Genomic DNA, 21,237 nt, shown 5'->3' with positions numbered 1-21,237 from the left:
ATCAGGATAGAAATTATTCACCATAAATTGAAGGTGACCACTCAGAATGGTTGTGTATGTACAGTACTGGTGTTTATCTTGCCCTCTAGGGCAGTGGTATTCAAAGTCAGGGTTGCAACGGAACTGCAGTGGGGTCACCAAAATGTCAAACAACAAAAAAATAGGGTACCAATTGTTGTATGGGACAATATACAAACTTTTTCGAGAAAGATCATTAGAAAGATAACATTTTGAGTAAATGTATTTCTTGGTTTCTTTTCATTTTGATAAGAGATGAAAATGCATTGAATTAAAGGTTATTTGTTGATGTAAAATCTGGCTGAAAAAATTGGGGGTTTGCGCTGAAATAATGTGAATAGCACTGATCTATGGGAATAGTGGTCATAAACCATGGCAGGAAAATGCACCACACACCATAACAGAGCCACCAGAACGCTCATTTACTCAAGTTTTTATATTATTTTGGCAGTTACTTGTAGCTAGCTACTAGTGATTATTGAAAATATATTGACGCAACAAAACTTGCCAAGCAGTAAGTCACAAGATAGTAAAGGTATAATAAAATATGTAGCTAGAATAGGGTAGTGATGTTCTTGTGTCATTGAAAACATGGTGGGGTTTAAAGGGGCAATCTGCAGTTCAGACAGTCTCTGTCTCTATTGATGTACCATCCATGAGTTCAAAATTATAGTTTAAGGGCCAGATTCAATCCAATCACGTTTTGTCCACTACATGCAAATTTTAAAGTTAATGTTCCAGTGATCGCAGAGACCACATTAACGGTAAACGCAGCACATGTCGGCTCAATCGAAAATGACTTTGATATGTCAATTGCTCTGTAACACAGATCTTCCATAATCCGGATTGAATGTTGGCCTTAATCATGTTTTGAGTCTATACAGTGTTTGTTTACAATTTCATAGTTTACAAAGATGTAAAACAAGCTTATATTTTGTGTTATGATGGGTTACGACAGTTGAACTAAGCTCATGAGTAATTTTTAAGTGATATTCTTCAAAAGTCTATGGTATATTTCAATCATCAAGTCCAAAAATGGCATAGCAAACAAACCAGGATGAGATCTACACTACAAGACCAAACACATACAGATAAAACATTTATTTCCTTAACGTGTCATGAGTAAAAGAAACAAGAGCAAATGTCAAATTGCAAACATAATTTGACACCAAAAATTGTTGTACATTCAAACCAGATAAACTGTTGTAGCACGTAGCCTTGCCATTCCATTACAACAGAATCAGAACAACCTTCCTAACTTCGCTAGAGTGCCTTTGAACATAATTGTGCACATTGATCTAAAAGGACTGTAAAAGTGAAAGAAATGTTATGGTCTCTTTAGCTTAGGAAGGTACATTTACTTATGGACTACCACCAACAAACAAGTAGAATGGCCAAACGTTGGAAGTTAGGGATTATACAGATGTCTGGCTAAACATGACACAATCATGTTCAAAATATGTCTATGAGAATGGGACATGTGGGAAAACAGAGAAGAAAACCTAACATTTAAAATGAAAGTGAAAGGTAGAGGAATTTGTTAAATCAAGAGGGGATAGAACGCTAAATCAAACATAAGTGCCCAGAATTGGGTCTTTTAAATTTAAACAATAAGTATTTTTACATACTGTATGTCACTCATGGAGATGGCCTAAGCATAAAGGAAATGTACTATATATTTTCTTTAATGAATCACACCAAAACAGAGGATCTTTCCTTGGAAAAATATATGCACATCTTTGAAGATTAAGCTTATACAAATATCAAATGAAAACCCCATGTTAAAATCAGACCTTTGGGGGGACGGCAAAATTCAATACCTCATGTCAATGGATCTTTACAAGTCTCCTCTTTATGTGTGGGCCTATATATGGTAGTGGTAGGACATTACATTTTATCTGTAAGATAGTCATACCAACATTTACCAATTTTCTGAATATCATAGTATTGGGCTGTGCACACAATTTTTTTATTAACCCAGCAGGGATTTTCACAGCCTATAATGGTTTGCAATAAAGCCTGTGAATTCAGAAAGGATGAAGGGAAAGGATGATATCAATAATATGTTTATTTCTTCACTGCACTGCATTCAATAATTTTATATTACCATGTCATTATTTGATATTGGATTACTATGATATATTCTTCCCCCATAGTTACCCACTGTTACTAAACCACTGACCAGTGATATTGAAACATTCGGAGAGGCATTTTTGGTTGGAGAAGTACAAAATCATATGGCAGTATCCAGAGTAGAGTGGAATGGTGGCAAATTAACCTCAATATTTGAGAGGTTGATAGGCATTGGCTGTGTGAATATTGGGGGAATTTTCACATGTCCTAAGTCATCGCTGTTTGTTATATTGTGATAAGTCCTCATTCTGCTCTGAACCGCTGCATACCTAAATCTCTTGTCTTCATAATTTATCATATGTTGAATATATATAACTATATTTATACAGATTGATATATATCAATCTCAATCAAATACAGATAGGCTCAGGACAGTACTGGTCAATACACATATACAGAGAAGACAGGTTAGGGAGCTCTCAACAATGTCTCACAACAACTGCTTTCAAAGATCTAAAGCTTCTGCAGGATCAATTCCTTCCATTATCCCACAGAGTAAGTAGCACTGCATCAACATCAATTGTACATAACCCCTTCTGAGTGAAGTGGAATGTAAAATTGAGAAGCCAACCAGCCATCACCGCACTTATCAATAGGTAAACCAATTTCACCCAATCCCAGATGTGGACTGGGAACAAAGCTATACATTGATTCATAATACAGATGGTAATGTATACAGATGTATAAATGTGTGATACCTCAGATATGGACATCTGCTTATGGTTAAAAAAAACAGCTGGATTTTATTTAATGTGAGTGACAGTTGAGAGCTCGCAGGCCTGAGTGCATATTTACAAACTGTGCAGGGTGCTGTTGCTGTGAATGGGCAATGTTCTGGCCGCCACAGTGGATTTATTTGTGGCTCCACTGTTACAGCTCTTCTGTCATCTGGAGCAGAGAGTTGATGGCGGCATCCTTGTTACCTTGCTGGGCCTCAATTACAGTGCGGATCACTTCCCTGTCCAGATTGGGGAACATGTCCTGCAGTGCCTTAAGATCCTCCTCACTACAGGGAGCTTCTTGTGGGGCGACTGTGGGTGCTGCAGGCATACCCATGGGCACCATTCCCTGGTTGTATACAGTGGGCACTCCTGAGAAGAGCAAACCAGAGAGAAATGGGTAAGCAACAATCTCCTGTGAATGTATAATTTAAAACAGGTCAACAGTTCTTAAGGGCAACACACACTAATAAACATCAGCTGTGCACAGTAAGTAGATCACCTGCTGGGTGCCCGATGAGCAGTGGCGATTCAACATGTACAATAGTCAGGAAAATGAACAGAAAATGACAATGTTCTGTGGTCAGTCAGAGGAGTGGTCTATTTCGTTCTTTAGTTTCACTTACATAAGGCACGCTATGCCCACTTCCATTTGGAAAGTAGACTAGCAATCAAAATACACTGCTCAAAAAAATAAAGGGAACACTTAAACAACACAATGTAACTCCAAGTCAATCAAGTTGGATGCACAAAGTCAAGCCTTTGTGCAAGGAGGAGCACTGCCAGAGCCCTGCAAAATGACCTCCAGCAGGCCACAAATGTGCATGTGTCTGCTCAAACGGTCAGAAACAGACTCCATGAGGGTGGTATGAGGGCCTGACGTCCACAGGTGGGGGTTGTGCTTACAGCCCAACACCGTGCAGGACGTTTGGCATTTGCCAGAGAACACCAAGATTGGCAAATTTGCCACTGGCGCCCTGTGCTCTTCACAGATGAAAGCAGGTTCACACTGAGCACGTGACAGACGTGACAGAGTCTGGAGACGCCGTGGAGAACGTTCTGCTGCCTGCAACATCCTCCAGCATGACCGGTTTGGCGGTGGGTCAGTCATGGTGTAGGGTGGTATTTCTTTGTGGGGCCGCACAGCCCTCCATGTGCTTGCCAGAGGTAGCCTGACTGCCATTAGGTACCGAGATGAGATCATCAGACCCCTTGTGAGACCATATGCTGACACATGCACATTTGTGGCCTGCTGGAGGTCATTTTGCAGGGCTCTGGCAGTGCTCCTCCTTGCACAAAGGCGGAGGTAGCGGTCCTGCTGCTGTGTTGTTGCCCTCCTACGGCCTCCTCCACGTCTCCTGATGTACTGGCCTTTCTCCTGGTAGCGCCTCCATGCTCTGGACACTACGCTGACAGACACAGCAAACCTTCTTGCCACAGCTCGCATTGATGTGCCATCCTGGATGAGCTGCACTACCTGAGCCACTTGTGTGGGTTGTAGACTCTGTCTCATGCTACCACTAGAGTGAAAGCACCGCCAGCATTCAAAAGTGACCAAAACATCAGCCAGGAAGCATAGGAACTGAGAAGTGGTCTGTGGTCACCACCTGCAGAACCACTCCTTTATTGGGGGTGTCTTGCTAATTGCCTATAATTTCCACCTTTTGTCTATTCCATTTGCACAACAGCATGTGCAATTTATTGTCAATCAGTGTTGCTTCCTAAGTGGACAGTTTGATTTCACAGAAGTGTGATTGACTTGGAGTTACATTGTGTTGTTTAAGTGTTCCCTTTATTTTTTTGAGCAGTGTAGAATCGGGCCTTAGATGGCTGCAGTGTCTCTGTCTAAGATTGCCAACTGTTGAAGACTGACTTGAGCCCATTTTAATCTGATTATAATTGTATAATTAGCCTAGCAGTAGTAATTATTATGTTATGGGTTAGACGGAAAGATCTATGTGCCTTGTATTTGGGAAGAGGGAAAGGGGGCCTGTCTCTGAGGGCAAGAATGATTCCATAAGGGTGGAATAGGGCTGATGGAGTTAGAGCTGATAAATCATAATTACTGTTCTATAACACTGTCTTGTTTCTTTACTGTTTTATATACTCTAAATATGAATGTACAGTTTTTATATATTCTTCGAGATCAAAAGTAGTGTTAGATTTAGGCTTTTTGTGTATGAGGAGTGTAATTATCTAGTGGATTGCAGTAGCCTGTAGTCGTGTTATGACCGGTATGTGTGCTTTTGCAGCTGCAACATCCAGTGTGGTGAATTAATCTAGCTTGAGATTTCTTGGAGTCCGTTTGGATTATTGTATCAAAAATTCAACCTAACACTAAATCACAGTATGGTTCTACTCACCTGCAATGGGTACGTATCCTACCCCCTGCTGATAGACTGTGGGCATGAGGACAACGGGTGGAGACATATGCATACCTGCTGGCATGTTCTGAAAGCATGAGAGCCAAGAGGAATATCAATCAATCACTTTCAAACTGTCCTACAATGACAATGTGAGCATGTATGTTTTATGCACTCACAGCATAAGACATGACCAGGTTGATCATGCCCTCCTTGTCGTCGCCTTGTCTGCCACTGAGGCTGTACCACTCATCAACCACACTGCCCTCTCTCAGGCCTTCCGGGATGGTGACGTGTGTCCATGCAATTCTGTCATCCATGGAGAATGCCCTCTGGAAAGGTGACCAGCACAAACACCTAAAATCAATAACTTGTCCCTAAAATCAAGGATGATCATCAAGAAGAAACACTCAAAGTAGATTGCTATCAATAACTCCAGACTGGCCTAGTTGTCGAGCCAATAAGTTACGATCTTCCTCAACCACCGCCCCCCCTATTTCCTTCTTTCTCACCTCATCAAAGATCTCCAGGTAGAAGGAGTCTACTCCAGGTGGGACAGTGCACTGGATAACTTTGTTCCAGCGTGGATTCTTGGCACCATTATGGGCTGTGGGTGTTTCATAAACAGCATACCCTAGTCGGACCCTACAGTAAGGGTCCATGCGTGTCATACCATAGTTTTTAGCTAGCTTGGCCTGGAGAGAAGAGGGACATAACAGTGATTCACAGGAAAACATTCCCACTGCATTAACTTCTTGCAACTATAGGGGGTGCTGTTCCGCATTAGCATTTTTTGGTCTCCAAATTAAACTGCCTCGTGCTCAATTCTTGATCGTACAATATGCATATTATTGTTATTATTGGATAGAAAACACTTTCTAGTTTCTATAGCCGTTGGAATTCTGTCTCTGAGTGGTACAGAACTACTTCTACAGCACTTTTCCTGACAGGGAGTCAGATTTCAGAAATTTTTACCCCTGATCTGGGGTCGGTTTTAAGGTGCCAGTAGATGCTATAGAGAAACCGACACTGCCTACGTCTTCCTCTGGGTGTCAGTACGTCATCACGCTTTGAATGGAGTCGATTGCACAATCAGAGCCACTATAAAACAAGAAGACGTGGAAGTACAGTCTTTTCCCTTCGCGCGTTTTACGCAAGATGAACATCGGACTTGCCTCTTTCCAAATGGTTGTTTAGACAGTGATATTTCTCCGGTCATGTTTTTAGTCGTTATAGTTGTTAAAAACATCATAATGTAGTTAATTTGAACCGTTTTATAGCAATTTATATCCGTTTAGTGCGATTTTGAGGAATTTCTTTGTCGTGCACTTTGAAGCTTTGGTCACGTTTCGGGGTCTCGGTCGATGTTAGTGGACATTTCGAAGGACAGAGAACATCTATCGACCAAAAGAAGATTAGACCCAAGAAAGGATACATTGCCCAAGAATCTGATGGAAAATCACCACATAGTAAGAAATATTTAATATGATAAATCGTTGTTCTGTCGAAATATTTTAAACGCATAATCCGCCATTTTGTTTGTTATAGCTTCTCTTGGCGAACGCTGTATAAGAAAGTAAGGATAATTTTAGAAATGTAAATCAGCGATTGCATTAAGAACTAATTTGTCTTTCGATTCCTGTCAACCCTGTATTTTTTAGTCAAGTATATGATTAGCTTTCGATTAAACTAGATCACTCTGAAAGATGACGTCCGACATTTTGAGGCTTGATTTCCTAGTATTTTCATTGTGTAACCACGGTTTTGTATGGCTAAATATGCACATTTTCGAACAAACTGTATATGTATGTTGTAAAATGATGTTACAGGAGTGTCATCGGAAGAATTCTGAGAAGGTTAGTGAAAAAATTAATATATTTTGGCGATGATTACATTATAGCTCTCTTTGGCTTGAATCGATGCTCTGGTAACGTTTTCACATGTGGTATGCTAACTTATCGATTTATTGTGTTTTCGCTGTAAAACGCTTAGAAAATCTGAAATATTGTCTGGAATCACAAGATCTGGGTCTTTCCATTGCTATGCTTTGTCTATTCTTATGAAATGTTTTATTAAGAGTAAATTGGTCATACACGTTGCTCTCTATAGTAATTCTAGTCGTGTTGTGATGGTCGGTGCAATTGTAAACTGTGATTTCTACCTGAAATATGCACTTTTTTCTAACAAAACCTATCCTATACCATAAATATGTTATCAGACTGTCATCTGATCAGGTTTTTTATTGGTTATTGGCTATCAATATCTTAGTTTAGCCGAATTGGTGATAGCTACTGGTGGAGAGAAAAAATGGTGGACAAAGAAATTGTGTATTTTGCTAACGTGTTTAGCTAATAGATTTACATATTTTGTCTTCCCTGTAAAACATTTAAAAAATCTGAAATGGTGGCTTTATTCACAAGATCTGTATCTTTCATCTGGTGTCTTGGACTTGTGATTTAATGATATTTAGATGCTACTATCTACTTGTGAAGCTATGCTAGCTATGCTAATCAGTGTGTGGGGGGGTGGGGGGTGATCCCGGACCCGGGGTAGAGGCTCATGAAAGGTTAATAACCTTGTGTTCCACAATAAGTCTTGACTCTAGGGAAAGACCAAGCAGATGCACAGTTAAAAACATCTTACCTGCACTACAGTGATGCTAAGCCGTCCTATAGTGCCCAGGGATCCCCCATACTGCAACTGCTGCGCTGCTTGGGCATCCAACTGAACTTGTTGTTGCTGCTGGGTGGGAGTAATACGCAGGAAGTCTTGAGGCAACTCCCCAACGTATACCTAAAAAGATAAAACGAGCGGAGGAATTGAGAGAGCGAGGACAGGTAAACCACACTAGAGGAAGGAAAGGGTCACAATATGCAGCGATTTCACGGACACACCATTGATAGGGTGTTAAGTGACGAGGCAAACAATGGACGCTATGTGAGAATTCCACAACAGGAGTAAACAAATCTACTTTCACTAAATGTCAATAATGTGGTTGTCAAAATACATTAATCATTTGAAAACATTAATGTGGCAGTTGTTAACAATGTCTAAAAATCCCAATACTGTATGTTATGATATTTACGCGACATGAGCCCAAATTTAAAGCATGTGCCATGCTAAGAATTCTGTGGGACAGACCTTTTTGTGAAACCCGCAAAATCAGCGTGTTCATATTTGCTCTTGGCGTAAGTATTCCTCAACCTACCAGAGTAAGATCGGTGTGACATTGTATTGCTAAGAAGTATTGGAAAGTCCTGAGGGTTTTTCATGAGTATTGGACATCTTTGGACTGAAATATAAGGTATGTAACGACCCTGGGTTTATAAGCGCGGAAATTGACTCTGCCGCACGAGCACGCGGCAGTCGATAGGGCGCCGGAACTTGGGCTAGAAGGTCGAGGGTTCGAGACCTGCTCCCTGCTGTTTCATTACAGGTAAAACTATATTCTTTCGGGTCTATCATTACATGTTTTCCTCAGATACACGAAAAAAACATAACAGGTTACAAAGTAGAGCGTCATAGCCAGTGTTGCCAATTATTTCAGTGAGACCAACTATCGGCTCCTTGATTTGTCGCTAGTTGTCGTTTTGCCTTGCGGCACAGCTGCGGTCCCTGACGAAGCATTTTCGCCCCCTCTCCCGGTGCAAACCCCCTCCCCTTGTGCCTCTGATGTGACTTCTGTTGCAGACAGCTTCTCCCACTCTTGTTTTCGGCAGAATTGATTGGGAAAAGTCGCTAAATACTATCAAAACTATAGAAACCCGGGCGGCAGGTAGCATAGTGGTTAGTGTTGGATTTGCAACCGAAATCGAATCCTCTAGCTGACAAGGTAAAAATCTATCGTTCTGCCCCTGAACAAGGGAGTTAACCCACTGTTCCTAGGCCGTCATTGAAAATAACAATTTGTTCTTAACTGACTTGCCTAGATAAAAGGTTAAAAAAAACCAGTGTCAAAACTCTCCAAAAGGCAGCCTGAAAAGTAGCTGAATTTGTCGCTAGAACATTTTACCAATAAGTCACTGGATGGGTCTGAAAACTTGCTAAATATAGCGACAAAGTCACTAAATTGTCAACATTGTATCGTAGCTACAATTTAATGTATGGGTTGTCAGGGATTGCTCCTGTGAGGATATGCGTTTTATGCACTATAGCCCGCCACCACATCATTTGTGATTGAATATTGTATGCTGTATCTGCTTTGTGCATGTGTGTGCTGGAAGTAACATTTTGCCCCAGATAGTGTGCTGAGAAGCTGTGGTTAACCTTGAGCGAGAACAGTATGCTTTCTATGCAGGTGCAAATAGCTCAACAGTGTTACAGAACTGTCTGACCTCAGTCTCTAGGGTGTGGGAGCGTAATCTACACAGCAACAGCGCCGGACATCTGGAGCGCCACCGACAGGCTAGTGAGTCAAAACCACGCTAAGCCTCTACTGTGATAGGCCAACGGACGAGTTGGAACTATCACTGTCACAGTATAACAAAGGTTGATTGTATCATTTCGAGTCAGTTCTCTGCTTTACCCTGAGTGGTGATACAGTGAACACGTATATACGAAAATTGCATTTACCATTTATCGCTTGAGTTTAATAAAAATACTTAAAGTATATTCGGTGACTCTGAATTACATTTTATCCTGATACTGTAATAAATATCATTTATTATAACACAAGCATATTTGCTAATACATTGTTATAACTAAACTCTTTCCAAACAGGGTTACTCACAAACTCATAGCAGATACGGAAACCCACACACACCCAGAGACAGATGGCTGACACAGGCCTTTTTCATAAAGACTGATAAGAAAAGTGGTGCCGGGTACTGCATATCACGAGAAACTGAGACACACACATACCCAAGGACAGAGGGCTGACGTAAACCTTTCATAAACACAGATAAGACAGGAACATCTACGCACACACAAAAACTCCTCTTCAGTCTGAACATTTTACAGAGACACACAGAAATGTCAAAATAGGAACATCTACGCACACACCTAATCTCCTGTTTTAGCTGAACATTTCTGAAGACAAAGAACTCTACTCAGAGCCAATGGGACAGTGATACTGGCCTGAAGGAGACCTCGCCCAACTCATCAGAACCAACCAGAGGACCAGAACTTCCAGACTCAACCTACTTTCTGTACTGTATAAAATGTATATGCACTCTGTTATCTGGGCTTCTTTCGGATAGTTCCATTTGAGCTTGATGAAAAGGGTCCGTGCACGCTATTTCAGATATCTTTACCTCTGAATAAATTGCATTTAATTAAACCTCATCCACCCTGTCCAGAGTCTCTACTTCGTCTCAGTTCTCCAGTAAACATGTTTTATCAACAATACCAGATTTGAATTGACGCAACCCTTTACACTCCAAATTCTTGTTCCCCCACCCCCATTTCCATGATGAGTGCTAGCTTGCTAGATGTATGGGAGTCCTTGACACTGTTCCCTGAGGCAACTGTGGCGAGAGGCAGCGCTGTGCAGCATTATGCTACTAGCGATTTTCGTGATTAATGGTTTTATTCTTTCAAGAAAAACTACAAGAATTCAGTGGCGACAGGCCTACAATCGATAACAACATAGCTAAGTGAATTGAAAATGTGTCCCATCTATCTTTCTGTGCAGCTGGCTAGCAGGCAGCTCACTGTCTTCTGAGTCTAGGCTAATTATTTGTTGGAAATGGTGCAGTTTATCCTCCCTTCACCAGAGAAACTTATCAAAACAAAAAAATAACATTACAATGTAACCCAACTCAGGCGTAGGCCTACCTTAGAAGTAAGCTATGTTTTTAGACTAGTAGACTTCTGTGTAACAGTTCAGACTTAGTGAGAAGTGTGTGTCTGTGTTAGGCTATGTGTGATGTGGTGTGTATGTGTTGGTGGGTGCTGTGTGAGGATTCTGAGAAATGTGTGTGTTGGTGGGGGTGCTGTTTGAGTGTGTGGGGATGCTGTGTGTGTGGGATATGCAGTGTGTATGCAGGTGGCACAGGGTTGGGCCTAATATTTGGCACTCTAGGCCTCTTCAGTTGGACAACTAAATCCAACATAACAGTGATATAAACCGCCTAACAGTTGCTAATTTGTAAATACTAAATAGTAAGCCTGCTTTTTGTTCATGATTATGTAATTAATTCCAATTATATGTACTCGACACCCCTGGTGTGTGTGTGTGTACACACGCATGGGCTCCACCTTACACGGAACCCAAACCAGCTGCGCCATCGTGCATAATCATACATTTATTTTGTCCCCCCACAGCAAACGTGATCACGACACGCAGGTTAAAATATCTAAACAAACTCTGAACCAATTACATTAATTTGAGGACAGGTCAAAAAGCATTAAACATTTATGGCAATATAGCTAGCACTTGCTAGCTAATTTGTCCCATTTAGCTAGCTTGCTGTTGCTAGCTAATTTGTCCTGGGATATAAACATTGAGTTGTTATTTTACCTGAAATGCACAAGGTCCTCTACTCCGACAATTAATCCACACATAAAACGGTCAACTGAATCGTTTCTAGTCATCTCTCCTCCTTCCGGGCCTTTTTTTCCCCCTGAACTTTATATTGCGATTGGCAACTTTCATAAATTAGGTGTGTTACCGCCACCGACCTGCAGCGCGATCTGCGTCACAAATACAAAGAACTTCTATTTTAGCCCTTGGCAACGCAGACGCTCGTTGACGCACGCGAGCAGTGTGGGTGCAATAATTGAATAATATGTATTTCTACATTTATTTTGCAACGCACGCGACACGAGCGGTGTAGTCAGGGTATTACTCCTCAGTGTAAACTCACAGTTCTGCATAAAACATCAATATATGTTAACAATGACCATCTTAGTTTAAATGAATGGTCTTAACTTGTTGTATTTTATGTTTACAGTCAATTAGCATATTAAGTATCACATTTTTATAAATCGTACAAAAAGTTGTTCTAATTTCATAAATTGTTACAAACTATGTTTTGAATGAAACATTAAGATTTGTTAATATGACAATCCCTACATTAAATTGGGATTTACTGTAATTGTGTTTTCCTACTGACTCATTTGCGTATTAAGTGCCACATTTGCATAATATGGCGTTTTAATTTCAAACATTTATTTATTCATTTTATTTCACCTTTATTTAACCAGGTAGGCAAATTGAGAACACGTTCTCATTTACAATTGCGACCTGGCCAAGATAAAGCAAAGCAGTTCGACACATACAACAACACATAGTTACACATGGAGTAAAACAAACATACAGTCAATAATACAGTGAAAAATAAGTCTATATACAATGTGAGCAAGTGAGGTGAGATAAGGGAGGTGAAGGCAAACAAAATATATATATAAATAAATAAAAATATAAAAAGGCCATGGTGGCGAAGTAAATACAATATAGCAAGTAAAAAAAAAAAAAAAACAAACACTGGAATGGTTGGTTTGCAGTGGAAGAAAGTGTAAAGTAGAGATAGAAATAATGGGGTGCAAAGGAGCAAAATAAATACAGTAGGTAAAGAGGTAGTTGTTTGGGCTAAATTATAGATGGGCTATGTACAGGTGCAGTAATCTATGAGCTGCTCTGACAGCTGGTGCTTAAAGCTAGTGAGGGAGATAAGTGTTTCCAGTTTCAGAGATTTTTGTAGTTCGTTCCAGTCATTGGCAGCAGAGAACTGGAAGGAGAGGCGGCCAAAGGAAGAATTGGTTTTGGGGGTGACCAGAGAGATATACCTGCTGGAGCGCGTGCTACAGGTAGGTGCTGCTATGGTGACCAGCGAGCTGAGATAAGGGGGGACTTTACCTAGCAGGGTCTTGTAGATGACCTGGAGCCAGTGGGTTTGGCGACGAGTATGAAGCGAGGGCCAGCCAACGAGAGTGTACAGGTCGCAGTGGTGGGTAGTATATGGGGCTTTGGTGACAAAACAGATGGCACTGTGATAGACTGCATCCAATTTATTGAGTAGGGTTTTGGAGGCTATTTTGTAAATGACATCACCGAAGTCGAGGATTGGTAGGATGGTCAGTTTTACAAGGGTATGTTTGGCAGCATGAGTGAAGGATGCTTTGTTGCGGAATAGGAAGCCAATTCTAGATTTAACTTTGGATTGGAGATTGTTTGATGTGAGTCTGGAAGGAGAGTTTACAGTCTAACCAGACACCTAGGTATTTGTAGTTGTCCACATATTCTAAGTCAGAGCCGTCCAGAGTAGTGATGTTGGACAGGCGGGCAGGTGCAGGCAGCGATCGGTTGAAGAGCATGCATTTAGTTTTACTTGTATTTAAGAGCAATTGGAGGCCACGGAAGGAGAGTTGTATGGCATTGAAGCTCGCCTGGAGGGTTGTTAACAGTGTCAAAAGAAGGGCCAGACGTATACAGAATAGTGTCTTCTGCGTAGAGGTGGATCAGAGAATCACCAGCAGCAAGAGCGACATCATTGATGTATACAGAGAAGAGAGTCGGTCCAAGAATTTAACCCTGTGGCACCCCCATAGAGACTGCCAGAGGCCCGGACAACAGACCCTCCGATTTGACACACTGAACTCGATCAGAGAAGTAGTTGGTGAACCAGGCGAGGCAATCATTAGAGAAACCAAGGCTGTCGAGTCTGCCGATGAGGATGTGGTGATTGACAAGAGTCAAAAGCCTTGGCCAGGTCAATGAATACGGCTGCACAGTATTGTTTCTTATCGATGGCGGTTAGGATATCGTTTATGACCTTGAGCGTGGCTGAGGTGCACCCATGACCAGCTCTGAAACCAGATTGCATAGCGGAGAAGGTATGGTGGGATTCCAAATGGTCGGTAATCTGTTTGTTGACTTGGCTTTCGAAGACCTTAGAAAGGCAGGGTAGGATAGATATAGGTCTGTAGCTGTTAGGGTCAAGAGTGTCCCCCCCTTTGAAGAGGGGGATAACCGCAGCTGCTTTCCAATCTTTGGGAATCTCAGACGACACGAAAGAGAGGTTGAAAAGGCTAGTAATAGGGGTGGCAACAATTTCAGCAGATAGTTTTAGAAAGAAAGGGTCCAGATTATCTAGCCTGGCTGATTTGTAAGGGTCCAGATTTTGCAGCTCTTTCAGAACATCAGCTGACTATATTTGGGAGAAAGAGAAATGGGGAAGGCTTGGGCGAGTAGCAGAGGGGAGGGCAGTGCTGTTGACCGGGGTAGGGGTAGCCAGGTGGAAAGCATGGCCAGCCGTAGAAAAATGCTTATTGAAATTCTCAATTATAGTGGATTTGTCGGTGGTGACAGTGTTTCCTATCTTGAGTGCAGTTGGAAGCTGGGAGGTGTTCTTATTCTCCATGGACTTTACAGTGTCCCAGAACTTTTTTGAATTTGTGTTGCAGGAAGCTTGAAAAGCTAGCCTTGGCTTTTCTAACTGCCTGTGTATATTGGTTTCTAGCTTCCCTGAGAAGTTGCATATCACGGGGGCTGTTCGATGCTAATGCAGAACGCCATAGGATGTTTTTCTGTTGGTTAAGGGCAGTCAGGTCAGGAGAGAACCAAGGGCTATATCTGTTCCTGGTTCTAAATTTCTTGAATGGGGCATGCTTATTCAAGATGGTGAGGAAGGCATTTAAAAAAAATATCCAGGCATCCTCTACTTACGGGATGAGATCAATATCCTTCCAGGATACCTCGGCCAGGTTGATTAGAAAGGCCTGCTCGCTGAAGTGTTTCAGGGAGCGTTTGACAGTGATGAGTGGAGGTCGTTTGACCGCTGACCCATTACGGATGCAGGCAATGAGGCAGTGATCGCTGAGATCTTGGTTGAAAACAGCAGAGGTGTATTTGGAGGGCAAGTTGGTTAGGATGATATCTATGAGGGTACCCGTGTTTACGGAATTGGGGTGGTACCTGGTAGGTTCATTGATAATTTGTGTGAGATTGAGGGCATCAAGCTTAGATTGTAGGATGGCTGGGGTGTTAAGCATGTTCAAATTTAGGTCGCCTAGCAGCACGAGCTCTGATAGATGGGGGGCAATCAGTTCACATATGGTGTCCAGAGCACAGCTGGGGGCAGAGGGTGGAAGCTTAGATTGTAGGATGGCTGGGGTGTTAAGCATGTTCAAATTTAGGTCGCCTAGCAGCACGAGCTCTGATAGATGGGGGGGCAATCAGTTCACATATGGTGTCCAGAGCACAGCTGGGGGCAGAGGGTGGTCTATAGCAGGCGGCAACGGTTACATAACATTACATTTTATTTGAAAATGTCATAACAATATGACCACCCTATTTTTAGTTATTGGACAAAAAGTGTCAGGTGATTTGGTCAGGGTTTAATCAGTCTGGGAAACCAATCCAACATCATCAGGTCTTGCTTGTCTCTGCCTCTCAACCACTGCCCTATAGAGGTGGTTCAGTAAAATGTTGCTTAATACCTCCTGCCTAGGCTTCAGCTCAAATGGCTAACAGACGACACTGGTTTAGCTGTGTCCTGAAACTCAAGCAAGTTTAAATCTGGCCATATAGACGCTAGCTACAGCCATTTGCCTCACATGCTGACCACTCCACTCGCGTCGCGTGCTTTGCAAAATAAAATGTCCAAATACATGGTATTCAATCATTGCACACACACTGCTCGCGAGCGTCTGCGTAGCCAGACGCAAAATAGAACTTGGTTCTATTTGTGACGTATAACGTGCTGCAAGTCCCGGCTCTCCCATCTCCTCATTGGATTTTAGGAGCATATACCCACATGGGTGATTGAAAGATGAACTGAGGTCCACACTTAAGTTGGTAGTGGCAATGCACCTTAAAGTTGGTTGCCAACCGCCATATGAAGTCAGAAGAAGACGCAGAGATTACTAGAAAAACTTGTACCCTTTTATCTGTGGATTAGAGGACCTTGTGCATTTCAGGTAAAATAACAACCCAATGTTTATATCCCAGGTCAAAATAGCTAGCAACAGCAAGTTAGCTAGCTAAATTGCCATAAATGTTTAATGCTTTTCGACCTGTCCCCAAATTAATATAGTTGGTTCAGAGTTTGTTTTGATATTTCAATCTGCGTGTCCTGATCGTGTCTGGGGAGGGGGGACAAAATCAACTCCTGTGAATACAGTAGTTAGCTAGACGGAAGATGGCAGAACCTAAAGGTTTTGTTTGAAACTGTTAGTGAGTCAAGTTTAGCTAATAGTACAGAAAGTGAGAATGAGTGGGTTACAGTGGCGAAGAAAAAGGGAAACAAGACAAGTAAAGCTATGTTGGAAAATAGGAAACCACTAGACTCATTTTTGGTCTGAATCAGGGTTTTGGATCATTGCTCCTTGGGAAATCCATTTAACATCTCCAGGAAAATCTGGAATGTGTTGGAAGAAAGTATGGAGTCGGTGAGTCACAAGAAGTGGTCTTATTTAGATTTGTTTGTGTCTGCGGAGCAGAAGAAGCGTGTGTTAGAAGCGTGTGTTAAGAGTCAAAAAGATATCGAAGTGGAATGTTTCCTGCATGGATTTCCATAGCAGGACGCCTATCAAGGGGGTTATTTCTGGGGTGGCGCAAGAAATAAGAGCAGAGGATATAACTGAAGACTTTGATGGAGTGGTTGGTGCACATCGATTGACCTGTATGGTGGACGGAGAAAAGAAGTTCACTTCATCAATGCTACTCTTCTTTGATAAAGAGTCTTTCCCTAGATACCCTGTAAGAGCTTTTGTGCACAAGCCCCTTCAGTGTCATAAATGTAAAAGATTTGGTCTTGTGTTAATGTGTGCAGAAGGGAAGAATATCGTATGCCAGATGAAGGGAAATGCTGCAACTGTGGAGGTGAACACGCGCCTGAATTCTTGGAGTGCCCTGTTAGGGTGAAGGAGAATGAGGTGGAAAGAGTAAAGAGTGTCCAGCGTGTCTCCTATCTGGAGGTGGTGAGAAAATTGGAAGGAACAAGTGGCGGGGAAGAAGCAATGGTAGAGCCACCACGACCAGTGAAGGTTTCTCATCAACCGAGGGATAGTGAAATGCTACATGTTAAAAAGGTGGACTTTGTATTATTTATTGCAATGGTCATAAACTGCACAAGCGGAGAAGATGTCTAAGAAAATTGTAATCATTGTGAATGCTGCTGAACGTTTGTGTCTTCATGATTTCACAGCCGTGCAAAAAATCATGTCAGTGAATGTAGCCCCATCACAGGGATGTATTTTTGAGTGGACTGTGATTGGAGAAATATGATGTTTTTTTTTTAGTTTACGTGTTTTATTTTGTATGTTGTTTTCGCCCTTTCCAGGAATGTTTTCTTGTTAGTTTCTTATTCAATACCCCGCCCAGCTGGAGGCGGTAATGGACCATTAACATTGGATACCAATCGCCGTTAAACCCCATCGAAGAAGTAGTTAGCTAGATAACTGGCTAGTTGACTTTAGATTTAACCAGTAAGTAGCTCATTTTCATAGCTAGTTAGCCGAATGCAAACTACGCCTTTGTGGTTATTGCTCCTGGCAAGCTCTAGCTAAGGAGCGCAAGCTAGCTATATGGCTATATCCAGAGAGACTTGCCAAACTTTAGCCTTCTAAATTAGTTGGCTGTCGTAAAAACGACCCAGCAAGCTAGCCAGAAGTTAGTAAACTACTGTAGCTAGCTAACGTTTGTTAAATTAACTAACGTTTGTTAAATTAACTAACGTTACGGTGTTGTTTACATTAAAACGTTGCAGCTAGCTACAGCTAATCTGGCCAAGTTGGGTTAAAATGAAAACGAGTGATTATTGAAGCTAACGTTAGCTAAAATGGTGTTTATCCGTGTCGTTAGCTAATTTAACATTAGCTAGCTACTATAGCTTGTTATCTAACGTTAGTCGTTATATTTACCTGTCCTCGTTGGGTGCTAATGGCAGTACTCATTCCGTTTTGAAGTGTGTCAGTTTCACAAATAACGAAAGCCTTCTGCAACCGTATACAGTTAGAAAGAAGAGGGGAAATATTACTCGCAAAAAAGTAAACAACTCAATCTCGCCAGTTATCCAATCGTGTCACGCCAAGAATCCTATCCGGGCAGGTTTGATAATCAGCTGACTTGACTTCGTTCCGCTTCTGATGGGTGCGTTGCAGGACATCGGTAAGCGTGAAGTCGCAATTTCAGTCTGATTTGGGCGAGAGAAACATAGTGCCTCTCAATCGTCCATAATAGTCAATAGCTTTTCTCCTTAATTTTCACAAAAAACAGGACAGCCAGAATTTGCTTTAACCTGTCTTATTTCTTTACCAACATGTGCATAGAGGAAAAGCAGATGAGGACAGGAAGGCATAGGCAATGCACTCATGGTCCCGAGTTCATCCATCAAAGCCATTATGTTCCTCCAATTAGATTGAAGCGAGTTATGACTATAAACTCGTGTTCACACTACAGGGCTTAATGCTCCAATCAGTTTAGATTTTCAAATCCATTTAGGAATACTGACTGTCCAAACAGCAAGTTACAAGTGACCAAATCGGATTTCAGACAGCAGTCATTAGTTGACGTTGTAAAGGGTTGCGTCAATCAAATCTGGTATCAGGATAAAATGTGATTCAGAGTCACCGAATATACTTTAAGTATTTTTATTTGACACAAGCGATAAATGGTAAATGCAATTTTCGTATATACGGGTTCACTGTAACACCTCGCAGGGTAGAACAGAGAACTGGCCAACACCTTAACGGTATCTTCTTTAATACTCTGACAGTAGTAGTTCCTGCTTCCGAGCCGGCCTGTCAGTAGAGACTCCGTGTGGTTTAGACTTACTGGCCTATCATTGGCGTTGGCGCCCAGGCTGGTCCCCAGATGGATTGGATTACGCTCCCACACCCTAGAGACTGAGGTCAGACAGTTCTATAACATTGTTGAGCTATTTGCACCTGCATAGAAAGCATACTGTTCCCGCTCAAGGTTAACCACAGCTTCTCAGCACACTATCTGGGGCAAAATGTTACTTCCAGCACACACACAGGCACCCAGGCCAACAGTTGCTAATATTCAATCACATGTGATATAGTATTGGGTCATAGTGCAATAAACACAGATCCTGACAACGTGGCCAAGCTAGTTATCATAGTAACGATTGGTGTGCGCACTGGCAGTGGTGTAGGCTGATTGGTGGTGGTGCTCTTCATCCTATCACTCAGAAGTTATGTAGCAAGCTAAGGTGACATTAATGCATGCCATGTACATTTCCCAGTTGCTTTGAATGGTCAAAATCACAGTGTAAGAACACTTTTAAAGCCTCAAAGGATAAGATGATCCAACATTCAAAACAAGCAATTTTTGGCCACCGTAGTCAACTAGCTAGCTAGCCGTTTAGCTTTCTAGCACATTCACTAATTTGTTTGTCAACAATTAACAAGCTAGTTAGCTACCACATGTTCTTGGTAAACAGTCTACAAAGCAGCTATCAAGCAACCAGATATGCCAAATAACAGTCTAAAAACCAGTTAGGGAAAATCAATAAGATTTAACCGTTCAGACACAAGGTACATACATACAGATTTGTATCTGACTTCAAACCACCTTCATGTGGTTTGATATCTGATTCCATGTGCTTTTTGGCAGTTCAGACTCAGTAGCGGTGCATGGGTAAATTCACTGGGGAAGCCATATTACAACCTATGTGTTGTGATAACTGTGTTGTTTGTTCTATAACCTGTTAGTTCATATGCCTTGACACCATGATATATAGGCCTACACCCGAAACATTAAGTGCGCTCAGAGTGAGCTGTTCGTAAATTCAGAGTGTTGACAGATTGTCCTTTCCTAAATTCAGACCATTTTCTGACTTCACAATAGCAGTCAAGCTAACTGGGTAATGTTGGCTAGCTTGCTAGCTTCTTCCAGACACAAATGAGAGTACACCTCTGGTACACCTCTGGTTAGGCTGTTTTCATGTTATCTAGAGCATTGATGACTGCAACTGTGCTGCTGGCAACAATTTAATTACGCTTTTTTGTCAACGTTTGCTGACACTGGCCATATTCAACTGGTGTTGAGCGTTGGTAAATTCATCAGTTATTCTGCGCTCTTGCACACTCAGAGAGAGTGCTCTGAAATCGGAGTAGATAGCCAGAGCGAATTTATGAACGCACCCACTGGCAGAATAAATTCAACCACACTTCTGTTATATCACAAAACCGGAGAGCAACTGTCAGATAGAGTCCACAAAGCATATTGGATGTAACAAACAGTTACATTGCCTTTTATTTTTATTTATTTTATTTAACCTTTATTTAACTAGACAAGTCAGCATTGTCAATCCAGTTAATGTTTTCAACATTTTCAGACTACTAAACAACTATTGATTTAGAACACTGGAGAGTAACTGCAAGTCACAAAGAAAACTTGAGCTGCCTCCACTATTCCAGCACTATTTCAACTTCAACATTTCAATATCATGAAATCACCTATAGTATGCTTAGTCTAATACAGTGACAACTAAAAGATTCTAAAACCAAATTAGTCCAATCAACATAAGCTAAATATAATGTGGCTGTTTGTCAATCATGTTGACTCACCCTACCTGTAGAGAAATACCAATGTGATCTTCCTCTGTTTCATGTTGCCGAAATAGTCTATGACTCTGTCATACATTACATGCTTTTAGTTTTTGTTGTCCTAGGCTACCTGGCTAAAATGCTGGCTTGCTAGCCTAACTTCCTTTCATGGGCAACGATTAGCCAGCTAGTTAACATTAACCTACTATATCTAGCTACACTGAACAAAAATTTAAACGCAACATGTAAAGTGTTGGTCCCATGTTTCATGAGCTGAAAGTTCTCTGATATTTTTCATACGCACAAAAAGCTTATTTCTCTCAAATTTTGTGCACAAATGTGTTTACATCCCTGTTAGTGAGCATTTCTCCTTAGCCAAGATTATCCATCCACCTGACAGGTGTGGCATAGCAATAATCTGATTAAACAGCATGATCATTACACAGGTGCACCTTGTGCTAGGGACAATAAAAGGCCACTCTAAAATGTGTAGTTTTGTCACACAACACAATGCCATAGGTGTCTCAAGTTTTTAGGGAGCATGTAAT

General features: G+C 41.5%; 1 protein-coding gene across 1 annotated transcript; it reads right to left on the bottom strand.

Moving 5' to 3' along the window:
* Positions 1-1,104: 1,104 nt before the first annotated feature.
* LOC139563195 (toll-interacting protein) lies at positions 1,105-18,236 on the bottom strand. Its single transcript, XM_071381539.1, has 6 exons — positions 18,038-18,236; positions 7,877-8,026; positions 5,746-5,928; positions 5,413-5,565; positions 5,234-5,321; positions 1,105-3,242 (listed from the first exon to the last, which is right to left on the bottom strand). Exons 1-6 carry the CDS (start codon positions 18,068-18,070, stop codon positions 3,022-3,024), a joined length of 828 nt encoding a protein of 275 aa, XP_071237640.1. The 5' UTR covers positions 18,071-18,236; the 3' UTR covers positions 1,105-3,021.
* Between the last annotated feature and the right edge of the window lie 3,001 nt (positions 18,237-21,237).

Source organism: Salvelinus alpinus, chromosome 33 (genome assembly GCF_045679555.1).
Source record: "Salvelinus alpinus chromosome 33, SLU_Salpinus.1, whole genome shotgun sequence".
Classification (NCBI taxonomy): Eukaryota; Metazoa; Chordata; class Actinopteri; order Salmoniformes; family Salmonidae; genus Salvelinus; species Salvelinus alpinus.
Note: the sequence above shows the minus strand (reverse complement) of the source record. Positions and strands in the feature narration are given on the sequence as shown.